Source organism: Ctenopharyngodon idella, chromosome 2 (genome assembly GCF_019924925.1).
Source record: "Ctenopharyngodon idella isolate HZGC_01 chromosome 2, HZGC01, whole genome shotgun sequence".
Taxonomy (NCBI): Eukaryota; Metazoa; Chordata; class Actinopteri; order Cypriniformes; family Xenocyprididae; genus Ctenopharyngodon; species Ctenopharyngodon idella.
The window spans coordinates 27834041-27851823 of NC_067221.1; the positions used below are offsets into that span (position 1 = coordinate 27834041).

At 41.5% G+C, this 17783-nt stretch overlaps 1 protein-coding gene across 2 annotated transcripts; it reads right to left on the reverse strand.

Moving 5' to 3' along the window:
* Window positions 1–1735: 1735 nt before the first annotated feature.
* LOC127504056 (uncharacterized) lies at window positions 1736–11054 on the reverse strand. 2 transcript variants are annotated; one of them, XM_051878406.1, is made up of 5 exons: window positions 10559–11054; window positions 9069–9281; window positions 7808–8892; window positions 7488–7657; window positions 1736–2538 (listed from the first exon to the last, which is right to left on the reverse strand). In XM_051878406.1, the coding sequence occupies exons 2-5, from the start codon at window positions 9277–9279 to the stop codon at window positions 2409–2411; spliced, it is 1596 nt and encodes a 531-aa protein (XP_051734366.1). In that variant the 5' UTR covers window positions 9280–9281; window positions 10559–11054; the 3' UTR covers window positions 1736–2408. The 2 variants fall into 2 exon arrangements, with proteins under 2 accessions (XP_051734366.1, XP_051734355.1); XM_051878395.1 differs by lacking the exon at window positions 10559–11054 and having other exon boundaries at window positions 9069–9758.
* Window positions 11055–17783: the final 6729 nt, after the last annotated feature.

Genomic DNA, 17783 nt, shown 5'->3' on the forward strand with positions numbered 1-17783 from the left:
CACAATCTGCTATCTAACCATTATATAAATGAAATTATTAATTTATTTACAAAATGTTTGTTACATTCAAACTATTTTGTTTTTGATTGTTTTTTTTTTCTTTGTTTGTTTGTTTGTTTCTTCTTCTTTTTTTCTTTTTTTTTTTGGGTTATTTGGTTTTTAATTTTTGGTTAAAATTGTGTCAGCCAACCCAGGTCTCCACACTTTTTTTTCTCCCTACTTAAGCTTGAATCAGGAAGTTCCCTTTCAGTCGGTCACGTTCGACGTACGTCAGTAGTGACCGACGAATTGGGATATCGCTAGAGAGCCCTATCAGCTTCGAGTGAACTACAACAGGCCAATGGAGTTGGCGTGCGATATTTGCATAATGCGCACCGCCCCCGCCAGGTGGTATAAATAGGGGAGCAGATGCCATCGCACTCTGTCTTTCGCTTCTGAGCCATCTAGTGTGTTCCAGCTTTCAGACTTTGAGTGAATTCTTCAAGCCAAAAAAGGAAAATTACTTCTTGTGTTGGTGTGACGGCACTTCAGCGAGGTCGCAAGCTTCCCGAGGAGCCTGAGCTTAAGCTCTCAACTGCTGTTTTTACAGCACAGAATTTCCAATTCCCAGCTGTTGTCTGTTGCGATTTGGGCCAGTTCCTCCGTTGTGTTCGGGGAGTGGTGTACCCGAACACATCGTGACACTCCCTGTGTGCTTCAGCACAAGAGAGCTGAATTTTCCCCTCCTAAAAGAGCTTCACAGATGAACGTCTTTTTCAAGATGTCATTTCAACTGTGCGTTACTGGATGCGGTCGTTCATTGGTCCCCGCTGACGGCCACAATCGCTGCATCACGTGCCTGGGCGTTCAGCACGCTGAAGCAGCTTTTGTGGATAGTTCATGTTCTCATTGTGGGAACATGACTAATGCAGTGTTGAGATCGAGACTCTCGTTCCTTGGTTCTCAGGGAGCGGGGGTCCCCTCCCCTATGCCCTGTGCCGCCGTTTTCTCTGGCTTCGGCCGGGTGACGGTGCGCCGGCGTGTAGGCAGGGTGATCTGAGGATCACGGTCAGGGCTTCCCCGCCGAGCGCCGCTCCGCGGGCCCGTCCCCTCTACCTCCCCTCTACCTCACTGCAACCGGTGGTGTTGCCGACTGAGCGTGCTGGTCCCTCTACGGAGCGACCAGCCGTTTCTTTCTGAGCACCGGCGGATGACCGCATGTCGATCGCGGCATCGGAAGGTGAGCAAGAGTCCTCGGGAGATGAGGACTCGGCTGCGTTACCTCCCTCCGGGACCGTAGCGTTGTCCGAGCCCGATCCTGAGTTGACGGCTATGCTTTCCCGGGCTGCCGAGAAGGTCGGGCTCGTCTGGAACCCTCCACCGTGTCCCGAACCTTCTCGGCTCGATGATTGGTACCTCGGGGCGGCCCGCGCTGGTCCCCAGGGCCCTGCCCCGATGCCACACTGTAAAAAAAATTCCGTCGTTTTTACAAAAAAATTTTGGCAGCTGTGGTTGCCAGAATAATTTTGTAAAAATTACAGTCAATGTAAAAAGAAAATCCAGTAAAATTTACAGGGATTTACTGTAAAAAACACAGACATTTAAAGTGTATTTATACAGAAAAATCCTGTTGTTTTTACAGAAAAAATCTGGCAGCTGTGGTTGCCAGAATAATTCAGTAAAAAATACATTAAAATTGTAAACAACTTTACACTACATTTTAGAATAAAACTGCACAAAAACATCCATTTTCTGCTGAACTGAAATTAAAGACTCAACTTTTATTAAACAAATAAAAATTTATTAAACAAAGCAGTTAACAAACATCATTTCTCAACATACTGTACAAGTTTGTAATATGTAGTGTACTTATTTTACAAACAGTACAATAAGAGCATATGACAGATTAATGATCATCTTATTGGAACTGAAAAAGGAAAGATGGAGGGAAAGAGATGAAAGGAAACAGATGAGAGAGTGTAAAAAAAAAAAAAAAAAAGAGAAAGAGGGCAAGAAAGAGGAAAATGCTTTTCTCTTTTAAACTCTGTAACAGTTGTATACCAACTCATCTGTTACAATTTCGTCTGAAAAAATATCTTGCTTCCTAGTCTTTGAAGAACTGAACATAGGAGCTGAGACAGATTCATCTAATTGGAACTGAAAGAGAAAAGATGGAGGGAAAGAGATGGAAGGAAACAGATGAGAGTGTAAAAAAGAAAAATAGAGAAAGACAGGGCAAGAAAGAGGAAAATGCTTTTCTCTTTGAAACGTTAACAGTTGTATACAAACTCATCTGTTACAATTTTGTCTGAAAAATTATCTTGCCTCCTAATTTTAAAGAACCTAACATAGGAGCTGAAACAAACCTTTAAGCTGGTAGTGTGGCACACATCATTACATCATAAATCCTACTGACCATATCCAGAGTTTTAGACATCACGCCACTCATGATCTGAAAGTTCCTGAATCAAGGTAAGGACTCTTGGGTTCACGTGAAGACGGGATGTGTTTGTCTTCTCCACTTTGGTGCCCTTCTCTGGGTTGATGGAGAAAAAACACCTTGGGAAAGAAAAACAGACAACTGTATCAATTATAAAATAGCTTCATTAACAGAAACAATAACATCACAATCTTCTTTATTCAAGTTATACATAATTAAATATTTGAAGTATTAAAGGGGTCATGATTCGAGAAATCTAAATATTCTTGATCTTTTGAAATGTAAGAGGTCATTGTACCATTAAAAAAAAAAAAAAAAAAAAAAATCATGTAGGCTTCAGAACTAAAAAATTCCTCGTTAGTCCAAAAACAAGCATTTGAATCCAATCTCAGAAAATAACTTGTTCACATTATGACGTATCTGATCAGCGACACCTAACATCGAAAGAAGACCGATACAGGATCACTGGACTAAAAATAACATTACCTTCCAAAGGATCCTAATGCTAGGAAAATGGTTATTTATTTTCAACTTTGTGAATGTTTCAGTAGAGCATTATGTTTTTGTTTGGTACAATTCACTGTCCTTTGGTAAATCAGTCACAATTTCAGGGCAGAGATTTTGCTAACAGAGGACAGTAATGACACAACATGTAAGTAACCATGTTAATTATAAGGCCTAATTTGCAATTAGTAATTTCTGATATGTAATGATTCACATACACCATGTGCAGAATTATTAGGCAAGTTGATTTTCTGATCATGTATTTTTTCCAAGCACATTTTACCCATTCCAAACCACATCAATCTTAATAACTATCTCAATCTCAATTTATTTATAAAGCACAATAAAACAATGGTGGTTGACCATTGTGCTGAACAATATCAATAAAAAAGCAAAAACAGAAAGAAAAACAAAATGACAATAAGACAGATAAAACACAAATACTGCCATTAATGGTTAGGCAAAGCTCATTTGAACTCATTGATTATATGCCTTCTCAAAGAGACAGGTTTTTAGTTTTACTTTGAAAAGTGATTTTGAAGAGATTAATCTAATAGAGAGCGGTAGGCTGTTCCACAGCTTAGGGCCGGTCACCTTTTGTCTTCAGCCTAGATCTAGGGACCAGTAAGAGATTCTGATTGGATGATCTTAGCGGTCTAGCTGGAGTGTTTGGTACTCAAAGGTCCATAAGATAGGAAGGAGCTAGTCCATTTAAAGCCTTAAAAACAAAGAGTCAAATTTTACTACTATTAATTTTGTATTTAATCATTTATAAGTGATATATAATTGTTCATGAAGGCTGGAAGTGAAAAACGCCTTATATTCAGGTGTGCATAATTGTTAGGTGTGTTTTATTTTAAAGTTAAAATGAGCCAAAAAAGAGATTTAACTCAGACTGAAAAGTTAAAAATTATTAAATGCCCATGAGAAGGATGCAATCAGGGCTTAAAAACGAAAAAAAAATTCAATTGTTCCACTCAGAGCAGAATCGGTATTTTAATGTTTCTGTTCCAGCGTTCCTTTTGTATTATAAACATTCCGAAACTGGTTTGATTAGAAAAAAATAACGGTTAATAACATTATTTTTATTTATTATTATTATTATTTTTGTATGTAGCCTACTTAATAATAATAATACTACATACAGCATGTATTCTGAAGATGAAAGAAAGTATTAAGGTTTGAAACAACATGAGGGTGATTAATTAATGACAGAATTTTAATTTTTGGGTGAACTAACCCTTTAAACCTTTAAAGGGTTAGTTCACCCAAAAATGAAAATTCTGTAATTAATTACTCACCCTCGTGCCGTTTTACACTCGTAAGACCTTCGTTGATCTTCGGAACACAATTTAAGATATTTTTGTTGAAATCCGATGGCTCAGTGAGGCCTCTATGGCCATCAATGGCACTTCCTCTCTCAAGATCCATAAAGCTACTAAAAACATATCTAAATCAGTTCATGCGAGTACAGTGGTTCAATATTAATATTATAAAGCAACGAGAATATTTTTGGTGTGCCAAAAAAAACCAAAATAACGACTTATATAGTGATGGGCGATTTCAAAACACTGCTTCAGGAAGCTTCGGAGTGTTATGAATCAGCGTGTCGAATCATGATTCGGATCGCATGTCAAACCGCCAAACTGCTGAAATCACGTGACTTTGGTGCTCCGAACTCCGGATTCGACACACTGATTCATAACGCTCCGAAGCTTCCTGAAGCAGTGTTTTGAAATCGGCCATCACTATATAAGTCGTTATTTTGTTTTTTTTAGCGCACCAAAAATATTCTCGTGGCTTTATAATATTAATATTGAACCACTGTACTCACATGAACTGATTTAAATATGTTTTTAGAACATTAATGGATCTTGAGAGAGGAAATGTCATTGCTCCCTATGTAGACCTCACGGAGCCAATGGATTTAAAAAAAAAAAAACAAAATCTCAATTTGTGTTCTGAAGATTAACGAAGGTCTTACGGGTGTGGAACGTCATGAGCGTGAGAAATAAATGACAGAATTTTCATTTTTTGGTGAACTAACACTCCCATTTGCGTGTCTCTCTTTAAGAGCCAATAAAAACTGAACCCATATAGGTAGCACAAAAATTCTTTTTGCATACAAAACCAGAGACTTTACACGTTCAGATGAAGCCTCCAACATGCTTCTGTTGCATTGTTTTCACCCTCTAATGAGTCTGAGTAATATGTGTTTACAACAAAAACAGCACAGCCGCTAACTGAATACAAATATGTAGATTTCACATGCTCATAACTTCATGAAAAATGCACAGATCATAGAAAATGGCACATCATTATTTAAAGATTTTGGGTTCATTGTAATCGTGAGACTCTGCTTTAAATAATGATGTGCCATTTTCTATGATCTGTACATTTTTCATGAAGTTATGTGCACGTAAAATCTACATATTTGTATTCAGTTAGCGGCTGTGCTGTTTTTGTTGCAAACGCATATTACACAGAACCATGTTAGAGGCTTGATCTGGACGTGTAAAGTCTCTGGTTTTGTATGCAAAAAGAATTTTTATGCTACCTATATGGGTTCAGTTTTTATTGGCTCTTATAAAGGGAGATGCAAACGGGAGCGCAGGCGCTCCGTCCGGTCTTAAAGGGTTAAAGTGTTAAATTGTAATTAAATTATATACAAAGCAATTAGAGAACCCTCCCTTTACAACTGTTGGAGCTGTCACACAGCTGTAGTTTATCAGTGACTCCCATTATAATCAGTGAAGAAATAGAAGGCCATTTTCTACCCTGATTTTGTGTCTGCTGTAAGACTTCTGTGTAGACGCCCACTGCTGTGATTGGCTAACATATTTGCATATGAAATAATATTAGATGTGGAACTTTCTCAAAATATTTTAAACGTTTTTACTTTTACAGCTGTCACAATTAAACTAATCATTGATTGTTGATTATTGCATTATATTAAAAGGTTAGTTCACCCAAAAATGACATTTCTGAAGGTCAAAATTATAGTTTCAGTGCAGCTTCAAAGGGCTTTAAACGATACCAGACGAGGAATAAGGATTTTATCTAGCGAAACGATCGTTCATTTTCGAAAAAAAAATACAACTGTATATGCTTTATATAAACAAATGATGTATGTCCTACACCTTCCCTATTCTACTTACGGAAAAAAATGGAACTGGCGCTGTGTTCGTTCCGTAAGTTGAATAGGGAAGGCGTAGGACATACAGCGTAAGCTTTTTGAATAATAAAAAAAATGCGGTTTTGGCGGAACCACCTGGAAGGTGATCATTTGTGTTTATAAAGCATATACAGTTGTATTTTTTCAAAAATGACCTATCGTTTCATTAGATAAGACCCTTATTCCTCGGCTGGTATCGTTTAAAGCCCTCTGAAGCTGAACTAAAACTGACATTTTGACCTTCAACTGTTTTGAGGCCATTAATCCTGGAATGTTTTCATCAAAAACCTTAATTTCTTTTCGACTGAATAGGGATGGGCGATATATCACATGCGATTGTCACGCGCATTTCGTCAGTAAAGCCGGTTCCCTGATTATCGCTAAATCGCCATCACCTGCTTTCAAATGGAGCGGCATTTAATAGACAGAGCCGTAGTTCACTGCCAAGCTACGCAATATCGCGTTCATTATCGAAGGCGATTCATCTGCGATAATGAACGTGATATTGCGTAGCTTGGCAGAAAGACAGACATGAACATCTTGGATGACATGAGGGTGAGTAAATAATCAGGAAAATTTTATTTAAAAGTGGACTAATCCTTTAAGTTCTCACCCTCATGTCGTTCCAAACCAGTAAGATCTTCGTTCACCTCCAGAACACAAATTAAGATATTTTTGATACAATCGAATGGCTCAGCGAGGCCTCCATTGCCAGCAAGATAATTAACACTTTCAGATTTACACTTTCAATGCCCAGAAAGCTACTAAAGACATATTTAAAACAGATTATGTGACTACAGTGGTTCAACCTTAATGTTATGAAGTGACGAGAATACTTTTTTTTTTTTTGTCAACAATATGTAGTGATGGACGATTTCAAAACACTGCTTCATGAAGCTTTACAAATCTTTTGTTTTGAATCAGTGGTTCGGAGTGTGCATCAAACTGCCAAAGTCTTGTGATTTCACTAAACGTTACTTCGTTACATCTTAAGTGCTTCAAAATTTCAATGGTTCACCACTGGGGGTGTGACTTTGTCAGTTTGATGCATGCTCCGAACCACCGATTCTAAACAAAAGATTTGTAGCTTCATGAAGCAGTGTTTTGAAATCAGCCATCACTAGATATTGTTGAATAAAATCGCTATTTTGTTTTTTTGGCGCACAAAAAGTATTCTCGTCGCTTCATAACATCAATGTTGATCCATTGTAGTCACATGAACTGTTTTAAATATGTCTTTAGTAGCTTTCTGGGCATTGAAAGTGTAAATTAACTTGCTGGCTATGAAGGCCTCACTGAGCCATCGGATTTGATCAAAAATATCTTAATTTTTTTTTAGAAGTTTAATAAAGTGAAATGGTTGCATAAAGCCTATCCAAGAAGACATACCTCTGCAGAAACTCCAGGGTTGATGCCAGCTCTGATGGGTAATGGATGTTGAAGCAATAATAGCTCCCAAACATCATGCACAGGGAAGAAATGAAGGAAGGGAATGTTGTCAAGTATAATGTTCTGATCCACACACAGCATGAACCGTTTCGCGGAAAAACAGGATTGACCTAAAAAAAAAAAAAAGATATTCAAACAAAACTACTAAAACAACATTACACATAAGAAAAATAAAAACATTGTTTATCAAGAATCTGTGTATGAATACCAAAAAAAAAAAAAAAAAAAGAATTTGAAAGAGAAAAAAATAAAAATCTTACCACACACACAACAAGGGTGGGAGTCAAAGGAACTTGGTCCACCTGTACTTCCTCTGCCAGGAGGGTGTTTTCAACATAACGGAACATTGCGTCTTCCTTCTCGTTAAAGTAGGACAGCAAAAGCAGCAACATCTCTTTGACGTCTTCAGAGCAACCACTCAGCTCTCCCCTGATCGCTTTCAGGTTTGTCACAGCCTGTAGGAACTTTTTGTTCTTGTTCACACCAACAGTATTTAAGTAGTTCAAGAGTCGTTTCCCCTTCAGATCCACATTCCGCGTGAAAGTTTCGATAAGCCCAATTCCGGTAAGTTCCTTGAAGTGGACTGCCATGCCAAGTTCTTTGAACCAAAATGGCCACTCTTCCAGAAGACTTTTAATATTTTCCCCCTGGTTCACTTGTTTACGCTGTGTGTAGAAAGTCAACTTCATTAGACGTTTGACCTCTTCTAGATTTGTATCAGTTTGCTGAGACATCCTCTTCAGTTTTTCTTTCTTTTCTCTCTGGCTCTCTGGGGTCTCTCCAAGGGGCAGAAATTTTACATCCCAGTTAATGCATCCGTAAGTGTCCTGCATTGCTGCTCTCTGTTCTGGAGGGATTTCGTCTGTGTCAGACTCATCAGTGCGATGCTTTCGTTTTCTTATTTTTGGGGTTGTAGAACGCTTCACATTTTCAATCCTATATTGCAGTTGCTTAACCAAAGAGTGGTACCCTGGCCCAATCACATCTCCATCTATTACGTCTTGCAATGATTTGGGATATTTCGCCACCATCTTTTTGGCAACTTCAGTAGAATCCTTTTTACTTGGGCAAGGATTTTTTTGCATCATGTCACGAACCACAATCCGGACCATCTCTATTCTCAGTCGTGGACTTGGTCGTTTTCCTCTCTCTAATAACTGCATCAGTTCCTCTGGTAACTTTTCCCATGGTATCAGAAAGGTGTCCACCCAGTCTGGATTAGGGCTTTGGGAGTTGTTGGAAGAGGTTGATTGTGAACTTCTGGGTGAAAGAGACTCTAAGGTTGTTGAAGGCCTTGGCAAGGTATCAAGAGATGAGCTGCTGCTGCTGCTTTCAGGAGTCTGGCCTGCAAACACACACACACACACACACACACACACACACACATATATACACATACACATACACAATTATTATTAACACAATGTGAATGTTTTTATATTTCCTTACATTATCTTTAAGATGTTTTAGGCCAGCTAATTTGGGCACTGGTTGCATTCTGTACTGCAATATATGACTTACATCTCAGCTTCCATGCAGCAAGGACTTTTCGGGCTTGAATTGGCCTCAACGCTGACAGCAAATCAGCTTCCTCAATAAAATTAAAATCATCATATGTCTCCACACCAAGAGATTGCAAGGTCTCTTCTAAAATGTCTTTTGTCACCTCTGGAAGGTCAGGCAAGACCTCAGTGATAGCGGTGCGTAGAAACGTTCTCTCAGAGTCAGACATTTCTGGAATCAAGCAAGTCATAATTAGATTAAGACATATTTGAGTATATTATGTGTCTGAGGATTTCTTTTTTTCTGTGCATCTTAAAAAAAAAAAAAAAAAAAAAAAAAAAACTGATGTTACTTTCACGTTTTTCAAATTGCATGTTGTAACTTTCGAGCATGTGGCCCTGACCTCTTTATTTCAACAACACGCTGTGTTTCAGCGGAATTACTTGATGACCGTTAACAATGTATGATGGTAACGGATAAAAATCTACCAAGTCATTTATGTTGAGACATTGCAACCTGATGTTCTGTTTTGTCACAGAGTACAGATGGTATTCAGAATGATAGTCAGCTTTATGCATTTCCATCACAAAATACACAGTATCATCATTTTGAATTAAAATAATGAGAAGTTCTCCAAACTCAATGGCCTCATCATTTTTTGACACAAGGAAGTTACCCTTTTTATATGATGTACCTTTATACACTATGTCTGTGGACACACTAGTATTGATTTCTGAAAAGCTCAACTCTCTCACTGCATGTTTAATTGCGTCACTGTAAAGGTTGGGGTAAAAAGTGCAACTGTCTTTGACCTGCAGAAGCTGACTGCATCCTGGCCCAGCTGAAATATATGCCTGAAACATCTGATGTCTTTCAGATAAAGTTAGGCAGATGTTTTTGAAGTTTTTCAAATGCCTGGCACATCTCTTGAAGTAGCTGTGTTTGCTTTCGAAACGGATCGTCCATAATCGAATCAAGGGCCCTAATTTAAAAATTAGTGCTGGATAGTGACGCAAAAAATGATGTTTTGGTTTTAGTGGACTCTCAGGAAATAAAGACTTTCTTGATTCCAAATATTCTTGGATTAGAATGTCAAGATAGGCTACCTGTGCTGATGAAATCTTTTGCGCACAAATCATATCAACAATATCTTTAAGCTGGAGAGTTAACTGCCACACATCATCTTCTGGATTTTGCACTTTGTCACCAATTAATACAGGAAGCAATCTTAAGAAATTCCAATTCTGAATGGCTTGCCCTGAAAGCTTGGGCACCTCAGTATTGACAACACATGGCTTTGTGAGAGCATCAGCTCCTTTGTACTTGAACTGCTTGATGCGCCGGTTCAAAAATGAATATGTAAGCCATTGCTTTCTCTTAATTAAATACTTCAAGTACAATGCAACATCATAGGACAAGACACCCTCAAATATGTCATGGCCTAAACAAGGTGGGAGACCAGGCTGGCAAACATGAAAAGATTTCAGAGTATTGAAAACAGAGTTTACCTTTATGCCTTTGTTGTCTTCAGTTTGTAGATCACGAACCGCAGAATTGTAATTGTCAGGGCTGCGCTGTGGACCACAAACATTTGGGTCATCATTTTGAAACTCGTTTCGCGTGATTTCACAGTACCTGCAAAAGTACTTAGAACGACTGAAATTTTCAGTAAACCCACCAATGCTGTGTGAACCTAAATTATCACCGGCAATACAATACAAAGCTCCTTTGACTGTTTCACCACCTACAGTTATTCCATTTTCCTCCAAATCTTTTAAATCCACTAACATCTCAGAGAAAACCTCAGCACATCCAAATTGTTTCAAGTCATTCTCTAAACACAATAAGACAAGGGACATGTGATCAGTATTGGACCGAACATGAATAGGTAAATTAGCTACAGAAAGATAGACTGCCACAACTTTGTGCTTTTTCTTAGCAGAGCCGAGGGGATTTACAATTTCAAAAGCATCCTGGTAGAGAATTAGTTTCAGGCATTCTGGATTTTCAATGAAGAACTGGTTGGACTTTTGCCATCACTTATGTCACTAAAATCACCTGAGTCTGTTTCACAAGATGGTTGTGACACTGAATTCTTCCAAAATTCTGATTCCATTAAGTTACTTAATGTTTGCTTTACAGGTATGTAGTATGCAAACCTTTGTTGCATATTTTCATCATTTCCTAATGTTACTTTCTGAGGCTCTATGTAATGGAACATTTTTTTGAATGTCTGAGCTCTTGAATATATTGTTCTCAGTGGTCCCTTATGACAGAAAGAGAACAAATCTGAATCCTTTACACAATCATAGACTTTACTGACAACATCATCTGTAAGAGACATATCATTTTTTAAAAGTGACCGCAGTTTACTTAAAGTGTAATCTTGTCCTAACTCATGTACATTTTGCATCTCTTCAACAATTGTCTGTATTGTTGAAGCTGGAAGGAGGAGCTGCCCTTGCAATTTTAGGTACAGTAAACATACATTCCTAAGAAAGGACTCATTGAAATTCTGTGGCAATTCAATGCTTTCATTTGTTGTTGCATCATTTGAGCTTTGGGAAGCATCTCCACATGCGATGACAGTACATGACGGAGAAATAGTTTCCCTGTAAACGTCACTTATGCTATCAACCGAACATGCTCGATGCTTCCTGGACATATGTGCAGTAAACGATGATTTCACAGTGAACGTATTTTTACAACCTGTTACTGGACATGCCACAGGTCGCCCCTCCACTATATGCTCTTTTAAGTGGCATATAAGTTCTTTAACTGTGTGAAATTGTTGATCACACAGCGAAATGGCACATTTAAAATCTGTAACAAAGGCTCCAGCAGTAACAGGGGGTGCAGACTCATTGTGAACCCGATAGAAATGAGCTTTAAAAGCTGCGTACGTACAAAATGTCCGTTTGCAGTCAGCGCCAACACATTTGAAAAAACATCGGGGTTCGTTCCTATGAACTCTACAGTGCAGCACATAACCCCTCAATGTCTCTAGTGTTTTGCTGCAAAAACGACAGGTAATCATTTTATCAAACTAACAAAGTCGCTTGATTTTTACTGTACTCGGGTAACTGCAAAAACACTACGCAGCATGAAATGACAAAAAAAAAACCCACAATCTAATTAACCCCCAGTCCGTCAGCATCGTTATGAAGACAAAATATCAGTCACAAACATATGCTTGTACTTTAATGTGTTTTTGAGTTTAAGAAAACGAACTGTTCACTTACCAGTGCGACAGATGACGATTTTACATGTCATCCCTCACAACCTCATGTGCTCGCTGGCAGAAGTGGCGCGCGCTTACTAACGACCCGTGAAGTTCGTCAAAATGGCTGCTCCCGCGATAATCCGAAATCTGCTGCTCATGGGTTGACATTCAAATACAGACGTTCATTTACACGGGAATGTAAATTTTACATGGACAAAATGCATTATAAATATTACTAAATGAAATTATTCTGTAAATAAAAAAAAATATATAAACAATGTTTTTTTAATTTACATCTGATTAACAATCAAATCATTTTTCTATAATGAACAGTTATTGTAGCCTACTAATCCTTAACTGTCCATTTGGAAGACAGATAAAAATTCATGCAATTTCTGATTTTGTTAGGCCTACTTTAACAGACCCATTGCCTGTTTTACATAACATAATTTTTGTACTTGAACATATTATCATCTGTAAAGTATAGGTAACATGAATTTATAAATAGTATGCTTACTTTCTGTATAGTCTATAGAAAATCTGCATGACAAAAAATTTTAACACTGTCATGTTGTAATTTTAATTGCAATGTATTGCTGTCTGTATATTACAGTTTTTTTCTGTTTAAATTGCAGTAATCTGTAAATTCAGCAAATAAATATGATTATTTTAACATATTCTTACTGTAAAATTAACTGTTTTGTTTGGTTCAGTGTTTTACAACAGTATTTTTAGTATTTTCAAAATATTACTGTAAATTTAACAAAATTTAATTGTTTTTCTATTTACAAAATATTGATGTCATGAATTTACAGAATTTTACAGTTAATTTTACGGACATTTTTTACAGTGCATTCTTCCCGGAGGTGCATGATGAGGTGACCAGGTCCTGGCGGACACCCTATAGCATTCGTGCGAGACCTGGTCCCTCGTCCGCCTTCACCAACCTGGATGGCAGGGAGGCTAGGGGATATACGCGGATTCCCCCAGTCGAGAGGTCTGTTGAGATGCAACTGTGTCCAACGGCCTCCGGCTGGCGCGGTGAGCCGCGTCTCCCATCCCGGGCCTGTAAATTCTCGTCAGGCTTGACAGAGAAAGCTTACAGAGCCTGCGGACAGGCTGCCTCTGCCCTGCATGCCATGGCTCTTTTGCAAGTTCATCAGGCAAAAGCGTTGACGGCACGTTCTGTTGGTCAGGCGATGGCCACGCTTGTGGTCCAGCAACGTCACCTGTGGCTGACTCTTGCTGATATGAGGGATACCGACAAGTATCGGTTCCTGGACTCCCCCATATCACAGGTCGGCCTTTTCGGCGATGCGGTAGAGAGCTTCGCCCAGCAGTTCTCTGCCGCCCAGAAGCAGGCTGAGGCTATTAACCCTCTGGGGTCTGAGGATTTTCGGGGCCCTGGAGAAGTTTTGACATGCCCTGACATTTGTGCTTTTTTCAGTTGTTCATAAACATATTAATAGAAAAAGTGTCATTACACTGTATTCAGCACGAACTAGGCTACCATAATATGTGAGGAACATGTATGTACATGTTTGTGTTTTTGAAGGAATAACGTTTATGCGTGGTTATTGAAAAAACAAAAAACTTAAGTCACTGAAATAAAGCCAAAAAATATGTATTAAATCTGTGTTCACAAGACTTCTGGGTATTGGAGGTTGTAGACTAGAGTTTTTGCTTCAAAATGATGTAAAAATTATCCTGCATACTCGTTCATTTATAACAATATATTGATTTAGTTTTTGTAAGACACTTTTTGTCAAGAAACACAGTATGCGTGGAGGCGTGAATCATCATGAATAATGGGTGATTTACACCTGAGAAGACAAAAGAATCGCATAAAGACATCTAATGAGCTGCATATTAATGAGGCCTTTCAGTCAGGTAGGCTGTGAAAAAACCCTCTGTGATCATGTCTCAAGCTCATCATGGTGTATATCAAACATACAGAAAAAACAGCAATACTGTGAAATATTATTACAATTTAAAATAATGGTATTCTATTATATACTTTAAAATATAATGTATTTCTGTGATGCAAAGCGTCTGAACATTCATGTTACCTCTATGGCATTTCATATAGTCTTTTAGCTTAAAAGCATGCACATTTGGAGAAATATTGATGGATTCTCATATGTTTATGTCAATTTTCTATACAGAGGAGTAATATTTATTCAATATTTATTGTCATCACTGTGAGCGCTGGATACTGTGTTTTCAATTCATACTTGCAGCCGGAGGGCGCTCTGCGCACCTTTAGTCCACAAATTACTCTAAAGAAGAACAGGACATTCAGGAACTAACGGCATGTCTTCCAGAGGTCTCTAACCATAGCTTTAACACCCAGATAAACACTTTTCAAGACAATAAATGCACGATTGAGATGATGTATACATGTATTGGCTCAGAATTTGCGCCTGAATAGCGCTCGCTCCGTGGGAGTGGCCGCATTAGCGGATAATGGGCTGAATCACGGACTTCTGACATGTGTCTCTTTTCATACAGATTACATAAACACAGAATATTTGTTTTCGATTTGACTTACACGATTTAAAACCTGACATTTCAACGTTTTTTTAGACATAAGTCTCATTTTTGTGTCATTAGTATTCACTAAGTTACAGTTCATTTTCTGAGAACTATCAGATTAAACTTCGTTCAGAGGGAGACGAGAGATCACGCATCATGTTAGTTTTCTTTATTTTGCAAAAAGCACATCATTTTGTTTTTACTCTGAGTGTACACAAATAAAAGAAGATATTCCACAGATTAAAATGGTGTATAACTCTTAATTATATGTGCAACATTGACTGAGTATTTTGAGTCTCTTTCACACTGGTAAGAAAAAAATCGAGGTGGTATCGCCGGCGTGACCGCCGACCCGAGGGAGTTAAACACGTCCTGCCCCGGCGGTCCGCTGCTGCCTCCACCCTGCCGCCGGTGCCCAGCCCGCTCAGGCCAAGCCAGGTGGCAAGAGGTCGAGGAAAACGCGACCCTGAGACGGGCGACCTGGAGGGGAAGGTTCCTGCTCTTCGGGAGAGAGGACTCCATCGTCTCTCCCACCCCCGGAGGAGGGCCGGGGGGAATTTGTGAAATTGTCTGTCCCGCCGCTGGCTCTCCGGAGTCCAGTGGTACCCACTTCATCACAAAAAGAGCAGTTTCCCAATTCTCCAGGTCACAAGAGACTGCGGCTGTCAGCGCGCAAGGCCCCGCCTTGCCACTCGCAGCCCACTCTCACTTCGCCAGCAGGTTCCAGTGTGATGGTCGAGGCCGCCCCCCAGCCGTCTCCCATTCACACTGTCACCTCGCAGAGTCTGACCCCACTTCGGGCCGCTGCGCCGTCCGAGTCGGGTTCCAGCACTCTGCTTCGCTGCCCCACCCCCGGTGTGTCTGTGGTGCCTTTGGTCCCACTGGCTCGGTGTCTGGAAGCCTGGATAGCTCTCCCCAGCCCGTCCCGCTGGCTCATTCGCACTATCAGACTCGGCTATGCGATTCAGTTCGCCCGGCGTCCCCCGGTCTTCAGGGGCGTCCATTACACTCAGGTGTCCCTGGACAGTGCACCTGTTCTCCGGGCGGAGACTGCTGTCCTCCTGGTGAAGGATGCAATCGAGCCGGTCCCTCCAGCCGATATGAAGTCAGGGTTCTACAGCCCCTACTTCATTGTACCAAAGAAGGGCGGTGGGCTACGGCCAATCCTAGATCTGCGTGTCCTGAACCGGTCTCTTCACAGGCTGCCGTTCAAGATGCTTACGCAGAAGCGCATTTTCGAATGCGTCCGTCCCCAGGATTGGTTTGCAGCGATCGACCTGAAGGACGCGTACTTTCATGTCTCGATTCTGCCTCGTCACAGACCCTTCCTACGGTTTGCGTTCGAGGGTCGGGCATATCAGTACAAAGTCCTACCCTTCGGGCTGGCCCTGTCGCCCCGCGTCTTCACGAAGGTTGCGGAGGCGGCCATTGTTCTGCTCAAGGAACAGGGCGTTCGCATCCTCAACTACCTCGACAACTGGCTCATCCTGGCCAGCTCACGGGAGCAGTTGTGCGAACACAGGGACATGGTGTTAGCTCACCTCAGTCGGTTGGGTCTTCGGGTCAACTGGGACAAGAGTAACTCTCCCCCTGGCAGAGGATCTCTTATCTCGGTATGGAACTGGATTCGGTCGCCCGGACTGCGCACCTCACCGAGGAGCGCGTCCAGTCAGTGTTGACCTGCCTGAGTACGCTCAAACGCAGGACAGCGGCCCCACTGAAACTCTTTCAGAGGCTCCTGGGGCATATGGCATCCGCAGCCGCAGTCACGCCGCTCGGATTGCTTCATATGAGGCTGCTTCAACACTGGCTCCGCGGCCGAGTGGTCGGACCCTTCGTTCCTGCGGGCGGGAGTTCCCCTCGAACAAGTGTCCAGGCATGCTGTGGTCCACACAGATGCCTCCTCCACGGGGTGGGGAGCCACGTACAACGGGCATGCAGCATCGGGTCTGTGGACGGGGCCCCAGCTGCATTGGCATATCAATTGCCTTGAGTTGCTAGCAGTACATCTTGCACTGGGCCGCTTCCAGGAGCTGTTGACAGACAAGCACGTACTGGTCCGCTCGGACAGCACTGTGGGCGTTGCGTACATCAACCATCAGGGTGGTCTACGCTCCCGCCGTATGTCGCAACTCGCCCGCCATCTCTTGCTATGGAGTCAGAAGCATCTGAGGTCGCTTCGTGCCATTCACGTCACAGGCGTGCTCAACCGTGCAGCCGATGAGCTCTCACGGCAGCCTCCGCTTCCGGGCGAATGGAGACTCCATCCCCAGGTGGTCCAGCTGATCTGGCAGCGCTTCGGCGAGGCACAGATAGATCTGTTCGCCTCCCCGGAGACTGCCCACTGCCAGTTGTTCTATTCCCTGACCGGCGGCATGCTCGGCACGGATGCCCTGGCAATCAGCTGGCCCCGGGACCTACGCAAATATGCGTTTCCCCCAGTGAGCCTTCTCGCACAGCTCCTGTGCAAAGTCAGGGAGGACGAGGAGCAGGTCTTGTTAGTGGCTCCGTACTGGCCCACTCGGACCTGGTTCTCGGACCTCACGCTCCTCGCGACAGCACCTCCCTGGCCCATTCCTCTGAGGAAGGACCTCCTGACTCAGAGACGGGGCACCCTCTGGCACCCGCGTCCCGACCTGTGGAAACTCCATGTGTGGTCCCTGGACGGGACGCGGAGGTTTTGAGTGATCTCCTGCAAGCGGTCGCAGACACTATCACTTCCGCGAGAGCTCCTTCTATGAGGAACTTCTATGCGCTGAAGTGGAACCTGTTCGTCGAATGGTGTTCCTCTCAACAAGAGCGGGAGGACCCCCGATCATGTTCGGTCAGAACCGTGCTTTCCTTTCTGCAAGAGGGCCTGGAGCGAAGGCTGTCTCCCTCCACCCTCAAGGTGTGTGTTGCTGCTATCGCCGCACATCACTATGCAGTTGATGGTTAATCGCTAGGGAAGCACGATCTGATCGTCAGGTTCTTGA

What these genes read in the sequence shown, in the direction of transcription:
- LOC127504056 (XM_051878395.1), bottom strand. Translation starts at nt 9,300, where the DNA reads ATGACTTGCTTGATTCCAGAAATGTCTGACTCTGAGAGAACGTTTCTA. An exon ending in TGCTGCATGGAAGCTGAGAT is followed by an intron (nt 8,893 to 9,068) that starts GTAAGTCATATA and finishes GTGTGTTTGCAG; the next exon opens with GCCAGACTCCTGAAAGCAGC. An exon ending in CCACCCTTGTTGTGTGTGTG is followed by an intron (nt 7,658 to 7,807) that starts GTAAGATTTTTA and finishes TTTTTTTTTTAG; the next exon opens with GTCAATCCTGTTTTTCCGCG.